The following is a 24,888-nucleotide window of genomic DNA, read 5'->3' on the forward strand; positions in this document are numbered from 1 at the left end:
ACGGAGCTCTGTTCACAACATCTCAGCTCCACCCGCGTCAGCCAGGTCTGCACAAGGCCCTGCAGAGCTCTGTGGGGCTTTCAGCTTCTCCTTCTTTCTGCTGCAGTCAGGGCAGCACCCAGCCCTTACTCTCTTACTCTCCCATTCCGGCTATTTTCACAAAGCCCTGGTATGAAAGATTCTGCTGAGCTCCCTCGAGCTGGTCCTTCGCTGGATTACACCAATCTCCTCTGGGAGCTCATTCCACAACCAAGAGTGCTTTATTTCCAGCTCTTGTGTAAAATATGCATTTGCAGTACATGCTGCTGAGCACGCAATAGGTTAAACAAACTGATGATAAAGAATTCTACTTAGTTATTTTTCATTACCATAGGAAAACATCAATTACATTTTCTATTTTATGAGTGTACACAAGGGAATCCATTACAATAAGAGAGAGCTTATATGGCTGTTTTTGCTGCTTCTTTCCTAAGCAAGAAGAACAGTTAGTTTTAAAGACAATGAAAGCAGCCCATAGAGAAGGCAGGCAAACCGGCATACCTGCACAGACAGTTCCTACCCTGATTTATCCAGCCTGACTCCAACTAATTAAACATCTGCCTCAACAATTTCCTCTGCAGATTTATCTTCTCCAGTACGTAGCACTGACTGTTTGTTACAGGCTTTTCCCTTCCTTGCCGCCATTCACATAAACTTCTTCTCGTTTGTTATTTGAGCATGTGACAAGGATACAGCATTCCCATTAACCCCCTACTGGCATCTCTTGTGGGACAGGTCACAAGTCCCCCGAAACACTGCTCCTGAGCAACCACGTGCTTTATGAAAGGACTTCAGGGGGCTGCTTCTCCCAGTTATGTCGCAAACAGGTGATTTTCCACCTTCGTTTCCTGTGGATTTGCACAGAATTTATTCGTTAAAAATTAGCAGAGATCATAAGTTCAGTGTAAAGCATTGTGACACCAGGAAAAGGTAACTGCAAAGAATATAAAATACTTTGAATTCTTTGCAGTAACTTTGTCTAACATAATATCTAAATAGAGCTGGGCACAGTGGGAACACTTTTCCCATTTTTTTCCCTGTTCTTTCTATGAATGAAAGGTCGCAGCACACTTCTGTCCTCATCTATCGACCTATATATTCCTGTGGCAAATCATCATCGGTTTGCAGTTAGATTGCAATCAGAAGTCTTATTCAGCTTTAGTATTTTCAACAAATAGAATTCTGAAATAAATGCATTGATACTATTTTTGCAGCTGTAGTCCACTGTGCAGTTACATGAATACAGTGCACGTACTAAAACAAAAATGCACAGCCACCTGGGCTCCGCACCGCCATTCGTCAGGACACCTCCCTGTCAGTAACAGCCTCATGCTGCACAAGCAAAGGTTGGCAGCTTCAAGGACAGCAATGGCATTTTTAAACAAAGAACCGAAATTGAGAAGCTCAGGTCATGGGCTCACAGAGGTGACCGAGGGCTGGGGGATTTTCAGGAACATGCGGCTCAATTGCTTGTTGAAAGGCCTTCCTGTAAGCTGCAGATTCCTAGCTGAGTAAAATAGCCAGGGAAAGCTAGACTAATATCTAAGCTCTCCTCCTCCCAGAACAGCCAACTGAGGTTTGCACTTTCCTATGAGCATAGGACCAATTTGAAAAATGTCACATAAGTCAGTAGTAAAAATAGGTCAGAAAGCAATTCCTTATACAAGTACTTGAAACTAACATGAAGCTGTAAACACAACAAATACATTTGTCCTGCGAAGACTGACCTGCAGGCACGGTGAATATGCAGAAAAGTTCGTATGCACGGTTTGCAATTTGGTTAGTAGCTCTAAGAATCAGAACAATTGACTTAGAAGAAAGAGTTGCTGAATGAGGAGAAATACTTTCCCTAAATTATGTCATCTTTTATTCAGAGCTCTGACATCCTAATCCACTGCTTAATAATGACTTAAATGACAAAGGCACGGGACCTTACTCTGCTAATAGTCTGATCTCAAATTCCATTCATCTGAGTATCTCCCAAGGAAAGTAAGAGGTATATTCACTCCCAAAATGAAGAATTTGATGCTACATGAAGAGCGGTGACAAAAATCCTTTTCTGTGCTTGCTTCAGTCAATGTCTGCATCCTGAGGTGTAAGTGCCCTTTAATCCAGGTGGCATTTCCATCCCGTTCTGCTAACAGCAGCAGGAGGGGATGGAAAAAGGCTCGTTCCAGGTCCAGAGGGCAGTGCAAGCAAGGGGACCCCCCCGTGCAGACGGCTGCAATTTCTGCTGTTTTCAAAAATGACACGTGAGACCAAAAAAATAAATTAAAATCTGCTGAATGATGAATTGCAGTAACTGGGAATAAGGGAAGTTTTGGATAAGGGGATTTTTTAATAAAAAAGTTTAAGTTATGACTGACCAATTTAATACATAAATACCTAGTCTGGGAGGTCCCATCACACGTGGCAGTGCTACATGACGATGTCAGCAGTGCGTTACGAGTGCTCACCAACATTTTAAAAATACAAAATAAATAGCATTGGTTTTACAAGGCTCAGTAACACGGGAACTCGAGCACATCCTCTCCCGAGAGCGACTCCAGCTCACGGAGCTGACAGCTGCAGCTCTGGGGGCGTCCACCCACGAGCTTAAACCGCAATCTGCAAGCAACGCCGCTTCCTTCACCAAAGTGCATTACACGTTCACAAGCAATCACACGTGGAAGTGATCAAAAGACGTTTAGCTGCGGATCCTGCTGTGATTTACATCCCCAGCAAGGATGATGGTCATGTTTCAAAGAGGTAAAAAGTCACGTGGATAATTTGTTTATAAAAACAAGATTAAATTATTTCTTATATAACTCCCTCCGTCCAAAAAAAAAAAAAAAAAAAAAAGACATTTTATGCCAATACGTCCCTTTACAACAAAGAGTTTCTGAGCAAAAGTGCCATGAAAGCAGAAGTTTATATATTAGCTGAAGGAATAAATGACAGTTCCATTCCTTTTCTAAACAATCAAAATAACAGAATAACAGCAAAAAGAAATTTCAAATGGACAAAGAATAACATCTGTTACGCGAAGGGGGAGAGTAGTTTAGATACGGAGCTAAGTGAATCCTCTAGACACGTCCCTTTGGGGAAGAGAAATCTGACCCCAAGAAATAAATAAAAGTCACCCAAAAAGTGAACAAAAGAGGTGTTTGAAAAAAACAGAACACCATTCATCGCAGCTAACGACTTGTTCATTATGAGTGATGATGGATAAAGACTTCTCATGCTGAGATGAAATCAAGATTTATATGCATTGTTTCCTCTCCCAACTTGTGGGAAGATCATCATCATTTAATTCTATCTCTGCGGCCAGTGATGGGCATCCAGAGAGCCGGTTATCAAACGGCGCAGTCAGCTGGCAGAAGCCGGGACGTGCAGTTGGCACATCTGGACGGAGCCGCCACAGCCGAGGGTGAACAATGGCTTCTGGCCAGCAGCCAAAGCGCTCGCAGCCGCGAGCAGGGCTCAGCCACCGCGCCCCGCCAGCACCGCGCTCTTGGTTGGTTTTTTTTTTTTTTTTTTTTTTTTTTTACGAGAATCAGATTTTCATTGCTTCATTCAATTGCTCTCCTCTGCCATTTTTTACAGCTCTTATCGTTCCCTTGGAATATGGCCTTGAGACAGCTCATCCGTGTCCTTCACTGTGTTATCTCTTCTAACTTTTATTAAAACTTCAGCTTTCATCTGAAGATAGCTAATTAAATCCGTGACAGATTATATACTCGTTTAAAAACTGCACCAAACTACTACTTCCAAACAGAATGGGGTTTATTTTCTTTTCACATGGTTAAAACTAAGGGTATATAAGGAGGTTTCATTCATTTACAAAGACAAGATCCATATCTTTACCTAGTATATAGATAGGTTTATATTGAAGTTCCTTTGTTGCGTGACAAAGCTCAGTGCAATTTCTCACAGTAATTATTTCTTGCTGCTGGAAAGATCTCTCAGCCTTATACTTCTGAAATATATGTACTAATATATATGTGAACGCGTATTTATACCCAGGAAAAGCACTGCCGTAAAACATAAATGCCAGTACTGTACATTTTCCTTTTTTAAATGTTGGTATGTCTTAACTATCATAGTACTATTTTGACAATGCTGCGGAAAGTCGATTTCTCTTTTTCTCTAAAAGTAACAACTATTTATTTAAACTATCTAAACTCACACTAGCTATCATTTTCTTACATAAATTAAAAGAATAACTATTCTATCAAGGACTGGCCTTACCGTAATGCCTCCCATCATCTCAAGCTATCACTGGCTGGACATGAACGCAAATGGCTTTGTTACCATTCAGAAATACCTGCAGCAATGGGTACACAGCTTTGCAGCAACCATTATGCAGTTCCTCCATTGCCTGCCTTCTGGCAGCATCTAGAACACAGACCTGGGCACAGAACTACTCCTGAGTGGTGCGGAAAATCACAATACCCACTGAAAAAACGGTGCATCTTTCACAACAGCTAAAAAGCAATACGAAATGTCCTCAGGAAAAAGCACCCTATTCCCTAAAAAATGCAATAAATAACCCACCTGAGCCTCTCTGCGATCCTTTCCTCCTCTTTAAGGCCTTTTGCAAGATATCCTTCATGGTGACCTTCATACTGTCCACCTGAATAAGTGAGAATCCATGAGCAGCATTTCTGCAAGACAGAGGTACATGCATTTTTACAAAAGAATCATCATCAGGCAGCCCACTGCAATTGTTGTTTCTTTCAAGCAAAGCACTTTTTAGGCACAGCAATGAACAAAGTTGTGCTCTAGGAGCGAAGTTAAAAGGAGAAACCCAGAAAACCTCCTTTGAAAGGCAGAGACATAAAGGAGAAAATGGATTGAGATTCAAGGTGTGCAAGGATTTTCCTAATTTATCTTTATTTTTGATCAATTTGTGTTCATCATTAAAAAAGAAAAATGAGCAAACGTGCACACGGAGCTCCTCCAGTGCTCGTTATTAAGCATCTCCTAGGCGTTTCGCAGCACATACCAGAGAAACAGTTTGCAATGTCATTTTCATACGCGTCCCAATGGCAGATGTAGCAAATCATTAAGGAGAAGTGGAAGAACAACACTCAGAGAAGTAACAGCAGCTTTTCAGCAATATTAGTGTATAGCATTATTTTACATGCAACTTTTGGGCACGTTTTTGTGACCATGATGGCACAGAACCTCAGGGACACATCTCTGCCAGCAGGGCACTCATCCTGGCCGTGGCCCACACAGCTCCACACCCAGAGAGGTACAAAGCAGCACGCGGGTGGCTATGGAAGATACCAACTGGCAGATATTGAAAGTGGCATCACCGGGGAAGCAGAGAAGATGACAATATAATAGAAGAGCTACTGGATTAATATATCAGCGGATTTTGCCCCTTAGACCTTGCAGTCAATCTCTGCTCATGTCAGTAGATGTCACTGCAGACAGTTAGCACAGAAATTTGAGAGCTGCTAGGCACCCACAGGGAAAGATCCGCGCTGCACAGAAAAAATTGTTTTGCAAAGCTATTTAGACAGGAGGAGGAACATTTTATCTGGCAACTGAGAATTCTAATCAGGGAGCGGAGCTCTCTGTGTGCATCACAGCTGGAGTATTTTAAAAGCAACTGGCAGTCAAAAGCAATCCAAGCAACACCACCGCATCATTAAAAACAAGAGCACATTAAATGTCACTTTCAGACGCAAACGCGGGGAACACGAGTTTCAGCTCCAGTCACTCCAGACACGGCCCCCAGTTCATGACGAGACACAGCCAGGGAGGACAGAGACAGCCCCCAGCCCCAGCCCGCACCCGTCCCTGCTCCTGGTGACCCTGTCCGTGCACACGCGCTGCTCCTCTGCCCTTACAGACACCAAAGCTGCGAGCACGCTGTCCCCCGGCACCCACGCCCAGCACAGCACCACAACAGGGTGGCTATGGGACAACCTCTGCATGGGAGGCTTCATCCCAGAGCAAAAGCCTGACTCCTGCCCTGTGCCTTCGCCATCGGTGCAATACCAAGCCTGGGCTGCCGTTGGGCTCACTGGGAGCTCTGTAGCCGTGGCCCGGCCCCCTCCCCAGCCACCATCTCACTGGAATTTCACTCCCAATTCCCTTTGTTCCCAGAAAAATGAAACTGCCCAAAAGCCCCAAATGGGCATTCTCTGGACCATTTACTACTCTTACATATCTCCAAACCAAACATACCCAAGCTTCTCACACACTGCCTTTCCTCCCTGCTACTTCAGCTGCGTGTTTTTTAACACAGCGACGAACACACTGTTCTGCATGAGAGTACCATCAATTTCCACAGCCGTGAGAGTTCATTCCTACAGCCCCAAGGTTCAGCAGCTCTGACTGACGCCATGCAGTAAGCAGAGACGTTCCCAACCTCTCTTTGTTGATAAGCAAATCTGTCCTCAGCCTGGTACTGTGAACCGCCAGGTGCGCGAGCTGGGCCGCACCGAATGCCTTCTGACCCCCTCAGCAGCTGGCAGCCTCACCCAGCACTGGGCCAAGCTGACTGCTGAGCTGAGATCAGCAGGTTGTTTAAAATGGAAATCTTCCATAGAATGACACTGTCCTTTCAGTGTGGAAATGACCCTTTCCCTTTTATTTAGATGACATGATGTTTGTCTCCAAGCACTGGGAAGCGCCCAGTGGCACACAGAGTGAAAGGCACCTGTGCCACCAGGCAACTCTTAGGATGCCTAGCAGCACCACAAGGTTTCCAGAGAACTGCAACCAAAATGCAGGAAAACACACCAAAATACCGCAGAAAAAAAGAGCAAAGGCAAAGAATGCCTTCCAAAACAACCGAATCCTATTTTTTTTTTCCTTCAGTAGGAAATGTTTTCGCACTGAGGTTTCTCACAAGCAGCTGGGTGAGCTCCCGCACCGCAGATCCACCCGGTTCCAGCGAGCTGAGGCACTGCTGGTCCGCTTCAGGCTGCTACACCGAGACAGATCTGGAACCTCCCAGAAATGGAGAACTGTCTTTCAGCTCCTGACACTTGAGCCATTAAAGAGCACAGGCTGGTGCTGGTCCTGCTCGCATTTCAGTGCATCCCGACTCGGTCGATTCTTTCTATTGAGCAGCTGGCCTGAGAACTGTCAGCCTGATTTTCCTGACACTCTATTACAAAATCATGCCTGAGCCCCGGCCATTCTTTGCCTCAGAAGCTGGATCTCATCCCAGAACAATCTTTAAAAGTTTATTTTACCGATCAAAGCAAAATAAGAAAAACCTCTGTGTTTTACTATATTTAGTGTGCTATCCAGTAAGTGAGACTTTGGCAAGAGCAATGAAATGTAAAGCGCACTCCACATTTGTAAACTTTTGGATATTTGCTCTGGAGCACCGCCAGCAGCGTTAGAAATGCCAGGCAGAGTTCAGATCCCCATTCCTCCCTTCCTTTGCTCCAGTTCAACAAGCAGGCCGCACTCTTCCCCTAACGGAGCAGCCTGGGGGCTGACACCATTTCTCAGTGCCCCTGGGCCTGTGCTGGCCCCCGCCTCGTGCTGTGGCCCCGCAGCCCCAGCCCCCTCTCTGCTCTGGAACATCAGCGGCCTACAGCAACGCGCCCGCATGAGCAGCACGGGGAGCAGCTCTGGAGGAAACACATCCCTGCGCACCATGCCAGCCTCGTCCCGCTCTGCAACAACGGTGCGCACGAACTGTCCTCACCCAACCTAACTCCAGCATTTCCTTAACTATCATTACAAATTATATGCGTTGTAGCTTATTCTGCTCAACACCACATGCTAGGAAGCAGAGCAGAAAAGCTCATTCTACCAATTAAAATTGCTCCTTACAAATTAGAAGCCAAAGAGACTCCTTAGCTTGTATTTTCTGTCATTTTGCACAAACATACCTGGGTGACAAGGTTAAATCAAGCAAAGGAAATCCCTGGCACTTATCATCCACAGGCATTACTGATAAATTGTGCAGTGGAGGAATAAAGGATTACCTTCTGTATTTTTTCATTACACTTTTCTTTTGTTACAGAATACATAAATCCATTGTGGCACAATGTAATATGTATCATCGTGCTACACCTGTGGACGTTTCATAACGGCTGCCATGTCTGTGCAGTCAGGAATGATAAGTGAACCACCCGTGAATGTTAATGATAGTGATCATTCTGCGGTAACTTGGCTTTCCATCTTCTTTTACAGCCTGAGAGCTGGAGCCAGGGTGGCAAGGTTCAGGAGAGGAAAAAGAAAACAAGAGGAGAGGCGATGGCTGCGGCAGGCGCTGCCGGGGGAGGCGGTGGGGCAGACACTGGCAGCGGCCTCTCTGTGGGCCCGGATGGTGTGAAAAAAGAAAGAAATAGCTCTTCAAAGATGAAAGGCTTCTGTTCTGAATGAGAAGCAAACTCTTCCAAAAGCTGTCTTTCCAATCTGTTTTTTTTTTTAAATTCTGAATCAGAATTTAGAGCACCTAAAGCTTGCTACAGAGGATGGTTGGCATGGCTGAAAGTGTCCGGGAATGATGAATAATGATCTCGACTTGAGCAGCACAGAGTCAAAGTTAAGACTAAAAATCCCAGCTGATGTAACGTGCTTAACTTAAGCTGGGTAATTTTCACGATGAAGTACACAGCGATACGAACCAGAATGACTATGGCAGCCACATGTTTAATTCTGAGCCTAAATGATCTTGCTGTTGTGGATCTAAGGTTAGCCTTGCATAACCGTGTGCTTTTGAGTTTAATTGGCTGCATTTTGACACCACTATAGGCTAACATAAGACACGTCAGCTTCCTCCAGAGCCTTCCTTGGGGAACCCTATCCCCCCATTTGCTCTCCTGGGGCCCCACCTTCTTCACTTTACACCTATGTTAACTTTCTTAAATTTGTATTTTATGAATATTCTAAAATGCATTTTGTCAACTACCTACATCCATGCGAAAAGTGATAAGAGGCTTTTTCTGGAGAGTGCTTCTGTAAGCTAAGTTACAGGCTTTCATAGTACATTTCAAAGCTTTGAATTGAATTTGTAAATGTACTATGAAAGCCTGGTATTTTTTAAATGTTTCATACCTTAATCTATCAGATATAGCAGTGGTACTGCTTTGAAAAAATAATAGTCAAAGCAATTTAAACATAATATTAAAACAGAAAAAGGCACTGCAGAGCAGAGGAACTGTATGCCAAATTCCATCTATGTGCCAACTGGCAGCTGAGTTACAACTCCTAGAAACACCATTAGATATTGTATGTCAAGTAGTGATCATAAAATTTCCAAGGAAAAAGCCCTAAATGGTAGTACAGATTTATTTTAAGCTACCTTCGTTCAAAGTCTTTCAGGTATTACTTCATCATCTCAAGGAGTCTGCATTTACATGAATGCGGTGCTTTGTTTGACTCCTTCTGACAAATCATATTCGACATCAAAGAGGATTGTTTGAGAATGCCATGTTTGACATTGGACAAAGTACTCCTTCCCACAACAGACATTTTCCAAAAACATAACTCGCTAGACTAATGGGCAGTTAGGAGCCAGAATGACTGCTCTCCGTCTTCTCCTTGTGTAACTTTGCCAGAGTCCTTGGAACTTGCCAAATTCGGTCATGCCTGCTTAGCTTGCTCGACTGATTGTGCCAGAAAAGAAAATAAGACACAGATGTATTTGAGCTCTTTGAGATGCCAGTAAGAGAGACAGCTAATGGCTTCATTTCGACCCTCCCCTACCAGCTGGGCACAGGTGGGGGGATAATGAGGTCCCTCTCCCTAATCAAACTCAATTATTTACTACTCTATATAACCACAAAGACATTCACATCCAGCTCAGAATATAAAATGCACCGTGGGCTACTTCCAACCACTGCCACTGGGTATTTATAACTAACTCAAGTGACTACGAGTTTGCCTTGGCAGGAGTTTAAGTGTATAAAGTTCTGCAAACTGTTTCTGCTCAAATATGTCCTGCTGAAACGAGGTCCCTGGTGAGGTTCCATAACTGTCAGCTCAGTGACTGCACAACATCTGAGAATATATCCAACATGCAGGATGGGTGAGATCTGAAATAAAACACCATGCTTCATTAGGAAGCTTCTCAGAGGCATCAAGTTTTTGCAGCAGCAATTCAATATTAATAAACATTACAAGTCATATGCCTGACACAGCAGCAGCTGAAATACTTTAGAATAAAGAGGAGAAAAAAAAGATGCAAAATATAAAAACATAACCACATGCACTGGTTTGATGGAAGAGAAGGAAAGAAGGAAGATGTAGAATTTAAATCCCTATAAAAATGAGATGGTCCGTACATTTAAATTCGCAGTAGTAACAATCTTTTGATCAAGTGATGATCAAGTAGTTCTCTATTCTAGAAGACGCTCTAAAAATTCTAATGTTAATCTAATTATGTTAACTATGTACGTGAGTACAAGCAATTCTGAGTTAACATATGGGCACAAAAAATCTCTCAGAAAAGCACCTCTACTTATGATGCAGTTATGCTATTTCTGATCTGCAGGACATTCCAAGCTAGAGCCCAGAGGACTCACAAGAGCATACATCATGTTAAAGATTTCACATTTCTTTTGCAAGCTCTGCAGCTGGACCTCAGGCCTGCCACCAGCATCAGTCAGAGAAGTGGATCCTTATGCAAACTGAATGCCCTGCCCCTCTATGAGCAAGTAAAGGATGTGAAATAAAAACAGGATGAGGAAAGAAAATGGTTATTTTCCAAAACTTAGGCAAACAGTCTACTAAATGAGACATACTCATTTTAAATTTTCTTCTTCTTTGTTTTAGTGTTCCCACAGTTCACAGGTTGGAGTTACACTGCATTTCAAAGTGGTATAGATGTAACTCATGAGATTTTTAAAGGCCCCGTAAGATTTAATTTTTCTAAGAAGATACTACCAAATCCCGGAGTTACATCTTATGGTCTGCTACTGTCAGAATAACGTTGCCCTCTCATGACAGAAAAATGATGCCTCCTCTCCTGATAAACTCTTCATGACACTCTGAGTCTGAGAATTTCACACTGCTCTGCCACAACCACTACCATCCTGCCTATGGCTTGCTTCCATTCGTGCAGCTGCTGCAGATCAGTCCCCCATATTTTTCTGGAACTACTTAATAAGCACCTCATAATTTGCTGTGCTACTTTTTGTAACAGCTGCACCAATGCTGAAGTTAAGAGGTAGGAGACATATTTGTGTGTAAAGGAAAAGGGAGAAGCCCATTTGTGCAGTCATTTTTGGGCCTGCTAAAAAGAGACTTGTAAATATTAAAAAGGGAATTGAAAAACATCTTGTTAAAATCAGAAAGCAACTCTTTGTATTTCGCTACAGTACTTCGCAAAACAGCAAATAAAAATATTACTTAAAGGATGACTTGTCAGAAAAAAATCAATAACAATCAAATTCACGGCAGTAGCATTGACTCTGGACAAAGGCATGTAGAAAGAGAGATTCCCTCTTTCAGATAAAACACCCAGCATTCCTCAGTCAGGTGGAAGAAATTAAACCCTGCAGTTCCACAGGCAGAGGAGCATTGCCTGTGCAAACTGAAGGAGGACTTGTAATGGGACTGGCAAGACTGCTCCAGCTCCTCCTTGCATCAGCTTCCACACTGCTGCATCCAGTTGAATGAGTTGAATGTGTGGCTGAATGTGTTTACCTTGAATAAATTATTTGTAAATATGGTTGACAGAATATTTTCTTTTCCAGTGACCTAGTGCAGTGGAATGAAGTGAGCGAGCATTTGGGAAACACACATGGAATTTCTGCAAATTTCTTTCCATTCAAATGTCTCTAAGAAACATTCTCAGATCCAAGCATGAAATACTTTTCCACTTAAGATGAGGCTGATGCTATCAGCGGTTTGGTGAAGTAACTAAGGCCATCCGAGTTTAAAAGCAAAGTGCCATAGTTCCACGTTTTCCACACTAACCATAGACAGAACGGCTTACTGAGGTCCCCGCACGCTCAGACCCACATGGGGCTCACCCGCTGCTGCCAGCCCCGCTTCCCTCCGCCTGCCCACTGCCCCACGCCTCCAGAGAGCTGTAGATACACGGTCTCCTCAGAAGAAAAGTAGGGAAGAAAAAGGGTGCGGAGGTGGCGGTACGGTTCGCATCCATACTCACATTCGGACAAAGAGCGACTGTTTTGCTGCCAGGCCGGGAGAGGAGTACTTTTCAACCAACGCCAGAGTGCTGAAGCCAAACTTGTGAATGGGCTCGTTGGAATCCAAGGGTGGAAAATCTGTGTCAACCTCACCATCGTCCTCAGCAATATGGAGGCAGTAGGCACTGACGTTGTCGCTGAAAGAAAGCAGGAAACGGGTCTGTTTGGGAGGGAAGCTACACAACCAGTTCAGTTCATCAGATCAATGTCAGTTTCTAACTGCTGTAGAAAACTAATAAGCGCGCAGACTTCATACGGAAGGAATATACTTAAAAGCCACTGATGGCTCATAGGTACGTATGCCACAAGGTACCTTGGCACTGCAGAGTAAGGCAGCAAGTGTCACTTCATCATTGATGGAACTGCAAGCAGGAGCAACAGGGACCGTACTCCACTAAGCACTAAGGTCATGAAGAGTTTCACGGCTTCATAAATATGGAAGTAATGCTCCCCACTTGTGAAAATACACTTATTCATCATATGACAGTTAAATACTAGAATTAAAGACAAGCAGTGTCTCCCTATCTCACTCAGGTCAAGCAACCGCGAAAAAAATTATTGAACACGCACTGGAAAAGTAGGGAGCACTCTCAAGATTGTTAGCAGTGTAGTAAACAGAAGCTAAGAAATAAACTGCAGGAAAAGTAGAATCCTGTTCGACACAGTAACAGTGATAAGCAGAAAAGCTGCCATTTCCAGCTATCTACAGCTCCCAGTAACTAAAAGCAGCTAAAAGTCAGTGCAAACTAACGAGTGAGAGCCGAGTAACGCTGCCACTTTTCAACAGAAACATCATGGGGAAAAAATAAAGGAAAATATAAGCCTCTTTCCTTTCTACATACTAAATTCCACAGGAAAATAACTAACTACACAAAATGTAGATTTTATTACTAGGAACACCTGATTAACACTATTTCAAAAATTAATATTTAAATTTGAGCTGAAGATAAGTATTCTCTTATAAATCTGCCAGCATCCAGGCATTTTGCATAGCATTAAAGTATTGAATGTTCACGTGGCAATATGTTTCTAAACTCTGCAGTTTAAATTTGGAGTTTTAATTGCATGATTGATGCTTACATTAATTAATTGCAAAGTGTATGCTAATTGTTTAATTGGTTGCTTGATCTATATAGATCATTTTTTGAATTAAATGAGTTGATTTACAAAGTTTATTGATTGGATGTGACAATGAATTATTTCGCTGACTACCTGATTTGCAATTTTCTCAATTAATTCACAAACCTTTGGTTGCAACTGTGCTTTATTGAGAGTGCTTAGTCCAGGTGATCTATAAGCATCTTGTCACGACTAAGATATTTATTACATAAAACAGGTAACAATGATGTGTTGCTATTAATGTGTGCTGTACATTTGCTAACAGAAAGGTAACGCAGCCGTGTTTGTCACTGTGAATTTTTTAAGTCATGCAATACTATTAAAGAAACTTTCATGAGTCTCTGGACTGCTCTGAAGAACTCAAACGCTGCTGCAGAATTAATTTTTAACTTCAAGAGCACTTAAGTGACTTTTTGGAAACTGATGAAAGCTGGCACTGGTGACAGAATTCATACAGCAGCAGGACTCTGAAACAAACAGAGGAAGCATACTCATGTGGGAGATGGCGTGCTTCTCATTGCTGCAAGTCTTTTCAGGAACAAGAGAAGCAGAAGAGGTTGTGAGTAACAGATGCAGCTGATCCTGCCTGGGTTGTGAGAAGTGCCTGGCATGATTTCCAGGTCCTTCTCTGATTCTATTTGGATTTCTACAAATACAAACACAACCCTGCGTGCTCATTCCGTCCAGTCCAGCATAACTTTGAAGCTACCCCCCGTCACGAGACCCTCCAGTCTGAACAGCTGCCCGCTGCCTGCCTTCCCACAGCTGTGATCTGGGCCTTACACTGCTGATTTCCTAACCTATTTGCTTGACAGAATTCTCCTCTGTGCAGCCTGGTGTGCACTTAAAGCTCTGTATAAATCAAGCTAACATTTTCATTTGGTACTTGATCCATTTGCATAATTCTCATTAAACCCAAAGGGACATACAGCCATGCAGGCAGCAAATGATGCTCAGTGTGGCCTCAAAGCGATTCAAGTGCCAAAAAAGGTGGTGGTGATACCAACTTATCTTCCACCAATTATACTGAAAATACATAATGTCTGTTACATCTCATAAATTTAGGGGGTTACAGATGTCCTCAAATATGGAGTGCATTCCTGAACATTAACACAGATTGAATCACAACTCTAAGATCGACTTATTCTGATGAGAATTCATCTACAGTCAAATCAATCCTTGCTAAAGGACAGGGCAGTCAGCAATGCTCAACAAACAAACCAACCAAAGATGGAAAAAATAACGAAGATGAGAGAAATAATTAACAGCTACACAAGAAAAACTTCTTGGAATCTTGAGGCTCTACCCCTGTCTCAGAGCATTTGCATCTACATTCTCAATTACTAATGCTAGACCGTTTTGGGGAACTCATGACTCTGTTATTTATTTTACTATTTCCATCCTGAGATTTGATTACATCAGACAGCCTCCTTGGTGATGATCACTCTCTGACACATCATAACACCTTATCCTCCAAGGCAGACAGTGAAATCCATTTCCTCCCATTGCTGACTTTTGCTGGGGGCAATTATATTTCATGCAATACTACTCCCTGGCATTGTTCCATTTGAAGTATGCTGTGCTCCTGAAAAATAAGCGTGTCCAAAGATTGATATTAGCAGTATCTTAGTAATTAAAAAATAAACTAATAATACACAGGGGACACTCTTGAATCTATGATATAATGAACAGAAATTATTAACAGCAACTGAAATGGCACCATCTGCAAATAATTGTGTATTCCTTCTTCACTTAAAAAAAAAGAGACCAAACCAAAGAGCTTAACCTCCAAAACATCTCATATGTCCATTCAGAATTGCTAAGACAAGTCCTATATCTGAGGCAACAATATCAATGAAACTGAGAGGTTGCTTTCCTGTGCTGCCCTATTTCTATTCACTGGAGATGAACAGAACCTCAGGATCCTACAGAAGGGCAGCTCAAGAGACCTCTCTGCACCTTCCCTTTCCAATTACAACCGTGCTACAGCGGGAAAGAGGACTACTGAGCAGGACACCAGAGGAAAAACATTCATCAAACATTCCAGGAACAATGCAAATGTGAACAACTGCCCGGCTTATACAAAAACATCAATCCAAATGGTTACCCTTCTTTGCACCTGAGAAGTCACCTGCTCATAGCTTTTACCAATAACTCTATAATAAACTATTTTAAGGGGCTTTTTACGCTCTAAGATCCAGCAGAAAATATTTCCTTGCGTTTTACAGAACTGTTCTAAAAGCAAAGTTACTCAGAGCAGTAGGTCTGAAGCACCTGCATTACATACTCCTTATGCCGGCAACCATGATGAACTAACAGAGCTTGCTCAACAATCTTAGTTCTCCAGCCTGACAAATCCGAACCATTATTTAGTCACAAAAAATTCAGGGGCAGAGTTTTTTCACGCTGAAGAGGTGGTAAGCAATGATTATCAAAGATTCTCTGTGAATCTAGAGGAGGATTCCTCAGTGACAGATAACAGAGGTGCAATGCGGGTATGTTCTCTCAAAACAAACAGAAGGAGGGACTTACTGAGGAGTACAACGCTTTATTTGACACCCTTGCGATCTTAGCCATTAAGAACAGTACAAGAAAATAGATGGGACATAGAACATGCCTCCATGATGCCAGAAGAGATTGGTTTTATACTACTTTTACATAGAACATTTTGAAAGTATAATTCATTTACGGCTCTACGGTTTCATATGCTTGTCATTACACAGCACCCAGTAGTTTAATTGAAAGAGAAATGGATATAGATGTACGTGTATTTCTCAAAAGGAAATACAGAGAAATGTGTAGGTGGTTTCTCTAAGATTTATCTACAAGAATACTGACATGAAAATTTATTTCATTATGCAAAAATGCTGCAGAGGAGAAAATCAGAGATCAAGAGGTAGTAAAGAAAGAACATTACTTCAGTTTTGGTTCCCGTCCCTCACTTGTATATTGCCAGCATATTAGTCCAATCAGGTCATGCACCTTGGCATTTGCTATCGTCACAACTGTCATGGGCTGCAGTTTGTCTTGGTTTGCATGCAGTGGGAGGTAGACATCAATTTTTTTGGTTGCCGTTGTACCAACATGGCCCTGTTGAGAAAATACATTTCATTAGAATGTACAAAAGCATGACAGCGCTAGCACAAAATCTGGTACGCAGAGTTCTCTTCACTAACAAGACCAAAATACTCTGCTACGACTTAAAATTGAGAGAAGTTCGAATGCTTAGGTTCTGATTCATTTACTGCTGTTTAATGTTATCTGCAGGAGCGATACCAAAGATTTGGCAAAGGTTTTGTTGATTTCCGTAAGTCTGAACTTCACTACAAGATTCCACATTCTTGCAGGAAATCACAGAAAAAAGAAAACCTCCCACACAAACTAACACGCCTGGCTGCAGATACAAACGAACGAGACGTGAACCCGAGGCTCCGAGGTGTGAGCAGCCGAGCAGCAGGAGCTGGCAGCGCCGCAGGCACCGTGCCCACAGGCCAGGCAGCGGCGTGGGCAGCGGTGTGGGCAGCAGCTGGCACAGACCTGCCACAAAGCTGCGCTGCAAGCACGTGACTAAGAGCAAAGCGACGCTTGGTCTCTCTTTGCCGAGAGAACCGATCACATCTACAGCTGAAATCTTTTGAACAGAAAAAACATGGCATGTTCTGACACCCCCCGGAAAAGCACCCCTGGTGTAACTGTGTGTCTCCATCTGCACACATATAGAGGCCCTGAGAGAAGAAAATATCATTAGAATTATACACCAGGAGTATTAAGTAACAGAATAAAAGGATCCAATACTGTAAATCTACAATGAGAGTATGAAACGGAGTTAAATGCCATGTGCTAATTTCAATATATTGTTAAAAACCATTTGATCCCTCAGTGTGATTATAAATCAGAGAAATAATAGGAATTTAAAGATTAGAGTTATTCATACTAGCACAGCTAAAAGTATTAATTAAATCCATTCAAATATAATTGTTGTTTTATTTTAATAAAGCATTTTTGTAGTGCAGCGACTTCCCCTTCCCATGTGGTTCAGGTACAGAAGAAATCAGGTTTACTCATTTAAAAGAAAACGTCAGCTTTGCCCCATCTTCTGTGGAATTCACCGAGCACTGCACCATGCTGCTCCTCTGGACAAGGAGGACTCACCACGGGCAATTCATACACAGACTGGGATTCCAATCGCTCTTTGAGCAAGGGGAGCAGCACCAACAGTGCCACAACAGACAAGTGGTCAAAAGCATTATGATCTTCAGAATCTTGAAAAAAACCAACAGAAGCCGAAGTCTGAGATTTAGAAGCTGATTAGAATTTCTATTAATAATGAGAACATTCGGTGTCACATTAGGTAAGAAAAATCTGCATGGCCTATAAACACATGGGTCATGTCTTGGGCTGATCAATCACTAAGCCGAAGGGCTGGGAGGAAATCTCTATTACAAACGGATGTGTTTTACTACAAATTGATTATATTTGTTCTGAAACAGCCTTAGAAGTCCAAAGCACCAGGTTACGGTTCGCAGGACAGAACGAATCCATTCTTAGCCTGATTGTGCAAAATATTAATTGTGCAGAAAGTCCCACAGAGCTCAATTACCACCTGTGCCAAGCTTCTCAGGCCTGGCTCGGTAGGCGGTGGGACCGAACAGGGCAGAGCGGGCTATTAGTCTTGGTGACGAGTCAAAGACCCGGTCACAAAGGATTTAACTTGTCACAACATGTGGAGTTTATACCGTGCTTACAGTCACTTCAGGAGGAGGGACCATTCAGAACCTGATTAGGGACACTACTAGAAGTGTAATTACGTTTTTCTCCTAACTAAAAATGGTATTCCAATGTAAATGGCTGAGGAGACCCAGAAGATGAAGTGCGATTACCTACACTCAAAAAGGCAGCAGCAAACTTTATTAATAGATCCTGTATAAAATTCAATGGAAAATCTATTCAGGGCCAAGGGCCTTACTATTTGGAGTTTCCTTAATAGCTTCCAATAAATCTGGGAAGCATAAAGGGGCCGTTAAATTAACATTTTCCTGATCTGTCACCTGTGGCATAGTTAATTTGTCAAAAAATTCTTTTAGCTTGTCACTGGACACTGTATATTCTGACAAATGAAGTCTGGAATAAAATTGACAAAATATCTCGTTAATTTTCTAGGAAATCACAAATCTGATTCCATTAAGCTTTTATTGTTAGCAATGTTATATTCCGCCAATCCTTTAAAGAAGCCAAGAGTAACTGCAACACACACAAAACACACATAAATCATAGAAAATTCTCTTAATATTTTCATTAACAGATTCTCTTAAGACTACCTAGCACTTCCCTTCCAATCTTACAACAATTTTAGCTTGCTGTATCCACAGCATCTTCAGCTCACCACTCCAAGCAGGAACAACGTTTTATCATCAGCCACGTAGCACAGCAATTCACACGCACACACGGCCCAGCGCGGCACAGGCAGCCCTGAGGCAAACGAGTGTGGGTACCACTTCCCCAGCCACTGCTAACGGGTGTGCACGCCACCGCTTCCCTTCGCTCCCTGCCTGCAGAGCCCTGTGTGTGGCTGGCACCCCGGAGCCCGGCAGCGCGGCACAGCCGTCCTTGCTGCTGCTGTACATGAGCTGCACACAGTTATGCCCGTTATTTGCGATGCCTGAAAAGCATCATCTTCTGAATTCACAGATTTTGTTTTCTTCTTTTCATAACTTTAATTAGCAGATCAATGCGTATTTTTGCACTTTGACAATTAAACATGAAAGCAGCAGCAGCTACGGTAAGCTTAGGAGAATTATGGCCATTAATAAATAAACTTCTGAAAAAAGATAATGGCAGTGGTATTTGTCGGGCTAATTAGAAGAAGCTAAGTGGCACCACAGCACATATGCACATTGCTGCCTCCAGACATGAGAGTGAAGAATATGATAGGTAAGTCAAATTATGAATTTTAATAGGTTTTCTATTTGTATTTGTAAGATGTAATGTTTAATTATATAAACAGTGGATACGGTTATGACAGGAAAACCGCATACAGAACGACCTTCAATTGGCTACGTATAGTTATAGAAATATCTGACATTAAAAAACGGTCTGTAATCAAATATGCTTTAAGTGCAAACAGAATAGGTGAAAAAAAAGATACAGATTTCAACTATCAACTCTTCAAACACAGGAAGTCTTTCTAAGACTTAAACTTTTGCTTACGGCCCCTGACAAAACGCACACCCCTCTCCAGCTCCAGGTGCCTCGCACCCCGGCCAGGTCGCCGCGGGGCCCTGGTGTCACTGCAGCCGAGCAGGGAGATGTCCCTCACAAGGACAACTCATCCTCAACGCGCCTCTGCAGTGCCCGCATCGCGGGCAGGTAACGAAAGTCATTGAGAAAAGCCTGACTGCTGCGCCCTTCTCGCTTCTGAGCTGTTTTGCTGCACATCACAGTGGAAAATTAAAACAAAGTCCATAAACATTTCCTAGAGAAGAGTGATTAATTTTCAGCAATAATAATTTACTGCATCTTCCCGTACAATAGAGTTCTGTGACTAAATGTTATATCACTTTAAGATGAGATGTTCTAATGATATAATGCAAAGATTTTACTGAATCATTATTTAGTGGGAGTCATAAAAACCTCCAAAAATTAATCTTTCATGCACATCTAGCTTATCCAAAGTTAGCATTTAATTAGATGGCCTTGGCACAAATGAGCTTACTACTTTATTTGCTCAATCAGTATATGTCTCTTCAGTAATTATAATTAATTCCAGTCATTGACTCACCTCCCAGCAAACAGTGCTGAACATTACACAAAATGGAAACAAATGCTTATCCTTCTACAAATGTAAAATTTCTTTTCACTTTTAAACCAAGAGGAACGTTCTCGTTTGAGATGACAGGATAGGAAGTTTGCCTTACAATCCAGAAACCGACTCTTACACACCACTTGCTCAAATACACGCTTCAACAACAGAGAGGAAAAACACGAAGGGAAAAAATGCTAATGCGAGTGAATATATTTCAAATACAACTAAAAGTTCTAACAGATCAGAGCACAGATGTTTATGGCAATATAAAGGACTATATTCTTCTCAGATGACTACTGAAAATCTACATTTTTTAACCTCTTAAAACAAACAGAAGTATTTTAATGATTTCTTCATTCAAAATAAGTGGGAATAGAACAGTCATACTCACTCCATTCAAACTGTTTTTCAGGGATGGAGTAGGCAAGAAAGTTCACTTAAAAACTGTTTTATTAATATTATTATGATTTTTCAAAGTGTCAGTGACCAAGTATCTTGAAAGCCTTCAGTAAGAACGCGGCAGAAACCCTTACGCTGTAGTGCAGGCTGACACCACCAGCATATGGCTCAGAGAGAGCACACTGGCAGCAGAACAGGATGATGGATGCACTTAGCAGCACCAACATCCGAGAGCCGCACTACATGGGAGTGAAAGGTAGCTGCAACTAGTAGATTTTGGTGCGGTCAGTGAAGCATCACCTAACGTTATATGATGGTTAATTATTTAAAACAGAGTCCGTTCATTTCATTCGCAGAGTTTTATAGCAGAACTGGAGAAAACCTTCAGCTGCAGACTGGAACACTCACAGGCATAGCACTACGTCAGCGTTCATATGAAAATACAGGGCACTTCTAGCCCTTCTACTCTGCAGCACAGCATACTATGAACTACTATGGGAAAGTAAGAGTTCCATTCGTTTCACCGGGTGGTTAACCGTTACGGGTAATTTTCTTTACAATAGCAATCACACGATTACTTCTCTTTTTCTTAAGTCATTTACGGAAAACGCCTCCACTGAGGCCAGCAGCACAGCGGGGCGAGCAGGCGCAGCAAGTGGCCGCGGCACTGCCCGCAGTTCGGAAGCGGCGCATCCGGGTCGGCCCTTCCCGAGGGGCGGATTCTCCCTCCTCTCCCAGCCTGTGTTGCAGGCTTAGCAGACAACAATGTAAAATTCCATTAACGTTGTTAAAGACTTAATTTATCTTATTTGTGCTGCCACTATTCATAAAAATTTAACCCAGTAATTTCCTGTTATACAAAGCATAACAAAGTATGAATATTTAACTACGAGGTAAATAACACTTTTTTATTCTGAATTGTTGACTTCACTTAGCACGTCTGCTTTGTATAGCATCACACTATTTTTCAATTAAAGGTCCAGATGTTTCAAAGGCTCCAGTAGGCAGCGGCAGTTATGAGAAATGCTTTATCTGCATTGCAACGATCGCTACAACATCAGCTCCAGGCTGCGTTCACATACTCATGTTTTATTCCAGCCCCCCTCCTAACGTACCAGTTAATTATACAACACACAGCTGAGAAACATAACCTCCAGAGCTGGACAGTTTCCTTCCATGCTTCTACCTGAACCATTTTTTATATGCACCTCCGAACTATGATTTACATATAAAATCATTTAATCAAATTTCCAAAATTACTGCCTGCTCCTTCCTGGCATTCACTCCCACAATTAATAAATCTATGTGAGTCTTGAGCGAGGAATAATACATATAATTCTTGTAACAGCATATTTCAATCATGTTAACATGTATTCATTTACATGACTCACCTTAAATTAAAATCGTTTTATTTAAAGTGCTATGGATATAATTTCTTGTTATTACATTTTTTTTTTCCTGACAAATTCCGTTTGAAACAGAGGGAAAAATCTATAGTCTCCTTTACAGCCCAGGCTTCAATTACTTTCACAGAGGTATCATTTTCAGGACAAATGGACCCAGTCCATCTTTAATCCTGCCACACTCAAGCGGCATTTTGCCAGGAAGGAAAGCAGCTCCCATGCAGCAGGTCAGCACAATCCCTGCAGCATCCCTGGAGTCAAACACGGTGCTTGGAGCTGCCTTCCTCCCGAGCACTGAGCTAGCCAGGGCTGCTATGCACCAATCCAGCCAGCTCCAACAGTTCTGCTGAAGAATGGAAACACGTATTCAGATTTATCAAAACACAATTTCTAAGGCTGCAACAAAAATGCATTCGTTACCAGCAATCCTTGGTTTCTGTGCACTGAAGAAAAGGAATGGCCTACTTTAGGAGAATTATTTACATTTTACTTGGTGATACACTTTACAGTTTAATACAGAGGAACTGAGATATCCTTTGTAATAACAAAATGCAACAAAAACTTTTAATTAAAATTGCACCATAAACATTATTTGTATGTTAAAGAATACGCCACAAGATTTTAATGAAGAGACGCTATTCAAAAGATAAATGTTTCTACAAATATTCAATCCTTAAACAGATCAGACTCTAATCCTATGCTTCTGTTGCATAAAGCAGACAGCTTAAGTTCCTTGAGGACATTTGCCAACCTTAGGTGGAACATTTTTAATACATCACCATGTCACTTTTTAATGTGCCACAATCTATTAACCACATGGCAAACTAACAGGGATTTTTAAAATATGGGTTTTATAGCTTTGTGCCGGTGATTAATTAAATAAATAGCCAGCGTTTCACAAATCATCCCTCTAATTAGTCTAAAGCAGACACTTTGCATTCACCGGCATTATTGCCATCTGAAGCTCACAGAAGGGCAGTAGCGTTACGCCGCCGAGCCCGGGCACTCCTGTGCACGCCGTCCCCGCGTCGCCGGGCTGGCAGCGCACCGCAGCCCGAGGCAGAGGTAGCATCGTCACAGGTGCTGCAGTCAGCTGGAATTTGACTCCAGCTGCTTGGAAAAGATGTTCTGTTTAATTATTCTCCCTCATCCTGAAGGAAGCGATCAAGGTAACAAAGAAAACAGAGCTGTATCTGAAATTTGACCTAAAGTCGCAAAGTCGCACATCGCAGAAAAGGAACAAACATTTGGGGCAGATGCTAGAAAAAATGGTGAGCTCAAAGACAACAGTTTCTGTCAAAACATTTCAAAGTTGAAGCTGCATCTAATTACATCCAGCCCATTCCAAGAAATCAAGCAAGGCTTATCATTAAAATGACTCAATTATTCTTAGAAAGAAAGAGAAAATCATCTGTAAAACAGCCAGAAATCTCCTTGTTTTTGCTGCATGTATCTAGATAGATCATTCCTCCCTGAGCTCAAATTAAACTCTTCATAGTTAATATGCTCAAGCTTTACTACAGACTCTTCTCCAAATTATTACTAACTAGAATTTCCTATCGTGGAAGGCTTTCCTATGGAAGTATGTTGAGCAATGTTTAGTGACATTACCACAACAGCTTCTTCCCCCTCAATTTAAAATCTATCGCAGACACCGAAGGTGACAGCACAGCCAGGCTGCTCAGGAAGACGGGATCTCATCTCCTCTATGAATTTTTCCTCAGTATCGGCGCTGTGCACACAGCAGGACCTGGTGGGTGCCCGCTGCCCTGGGGCTGGCAGCAGTGCCCCGAGGCCGAGCAGTGGGCGCAGGGCACAGTGCACCCACCATGGTTCACATCCCCTGTGCTACAAGAGGAAAGTCACAAGATTGAGCAGCACGGCCTTCAGAAAATGATCTATGGTGAACAGTCCTAGAGCTGGTCTGCACCAAGAAGAGTTACATCGAATGTGACTTGGTTACATGTGACTTGGTCACCTCGTCAGTGAGGTGGTATATCCATTTAATCAAACCAAATCTAAGCAATTGTGCTTCCAGCAGTATGGCCAAAGCATTTGCACTTCAAAGTTGATTAACAAAAGAGCAAACGCTTCCGTGTTCTGTCAAATAACACCATTTGCTCTTCTCATGCAAAAAGCAAGACGCTCAACTGCTGTGCCCTTCAGTCCAGGCCTTCCCCAGAGACAGGAACATGGCGGCCCTGCGCCCAGCGTGCCCGCCACTGCTCCCTACCTCCATGCGCTGTCCTTACACTTTTCCCTGGATATGCAATAGATTTTTACTTCCTGCTCACGATGACTTTTTCTGAGTACTCACAAATTTAATAAAAGTGGCTACATTTCTCTTACAAAGAGCCCCTTTTAAAAAAGTAGCGCGCCAACTTCCCGCATTCTTCTTTCAAAACTCCCAAGAGCCTCTTCCCTCTTTTTGCCCCCAGAAAAAGTATGGAGGAGCGTGAGGCTCATTATGCCCTCACACGCAGCACGGCAAATCAGTTAAATTAAACCTGTATTTCACCTAAGTTGTATGGAGTGCAAATAACATTACTAACTTTTCTAATTTCATACTCTAGTACTCTCAAGTAAATAAGAGAGAGGAAAAAAAAGTTTCCCTACAAATAGAAACTGTCACTTACTAGGATGTGATCTTTTCAGCTCATGCATCCTAAATGCATGCAGAGATATTATATGCACTTTCTATTTAGCAATTTAATTATATCTTTGCAGTCGGAGAGTGGCAATGGTTTGCAGTAATAATCAGGTGAAAGCATTCTCACATTAATATGCTGGAATCCGATGTGTTAATTTGATGCAACTTTGCGTTGACAATATGTGATTAATTTGTTCTAAGGCTAGCTATGCTCCGAGCTCTGACAGTTTAAAATGCTGGGTTTCTTTATCCATATCACTATTTGACACGCCTTAGCCCACTGCTTTGCTAGGACCACTGTTAATTTGTAATGAACTGGCTTTTCAGGGGGCTCCTTCATTTTTAATTCTGTCA

General features: G+C 42.3%; 1 protein-coding gene across 2 annotated transcripts in view; it reads right to left on the reverse strand.

Annotated features, from left to right (window-relative positions):
- The window catches only part of MAPKAP1 (mitogen-activated protein kinase associated protein 1), an 84,849-nt gene that overhangs the window by 33,006 nt on the left and 26,955 nt on the right, over positions 1-24,888 (reverse strand). For both annotated transcript variants that reach the window (XM_021414023.1, XM_021414022.1), the window contains exons 5-7: positions 16,198-16,370; positions 12,122-12,298; positions 4,576-4,685 (exon numbers count right to left, since the gene is read on the reverse strand). In XM_021414023.1, coding sequence (XP_021269698.1) covers positions 4,576-4,685; positions 12,122-12,298; positions 16,198-16,370 — 460 coding nt within the window. The remainder of the gene's footprint in view (positions 1-4,575; positions 4,686-12,121; positions 12,299-16,197; positions 16,371-24,888) is intronic.

This window comes from Numida meleagris, chromosome 16 (assembly GCF_002078875.1).
Source record: "Numida meleagris isolate 19003 breed g44 Domestic line chromosome 16, NumMel1.0, whole genome shotgun sequence".
Taxonomy (NCBI): domain Eukaryota; kingdom Metazoa; phylum Chordata; class Aves; order Galliformes; family Numididae; genus Numida; species Numida meleagris.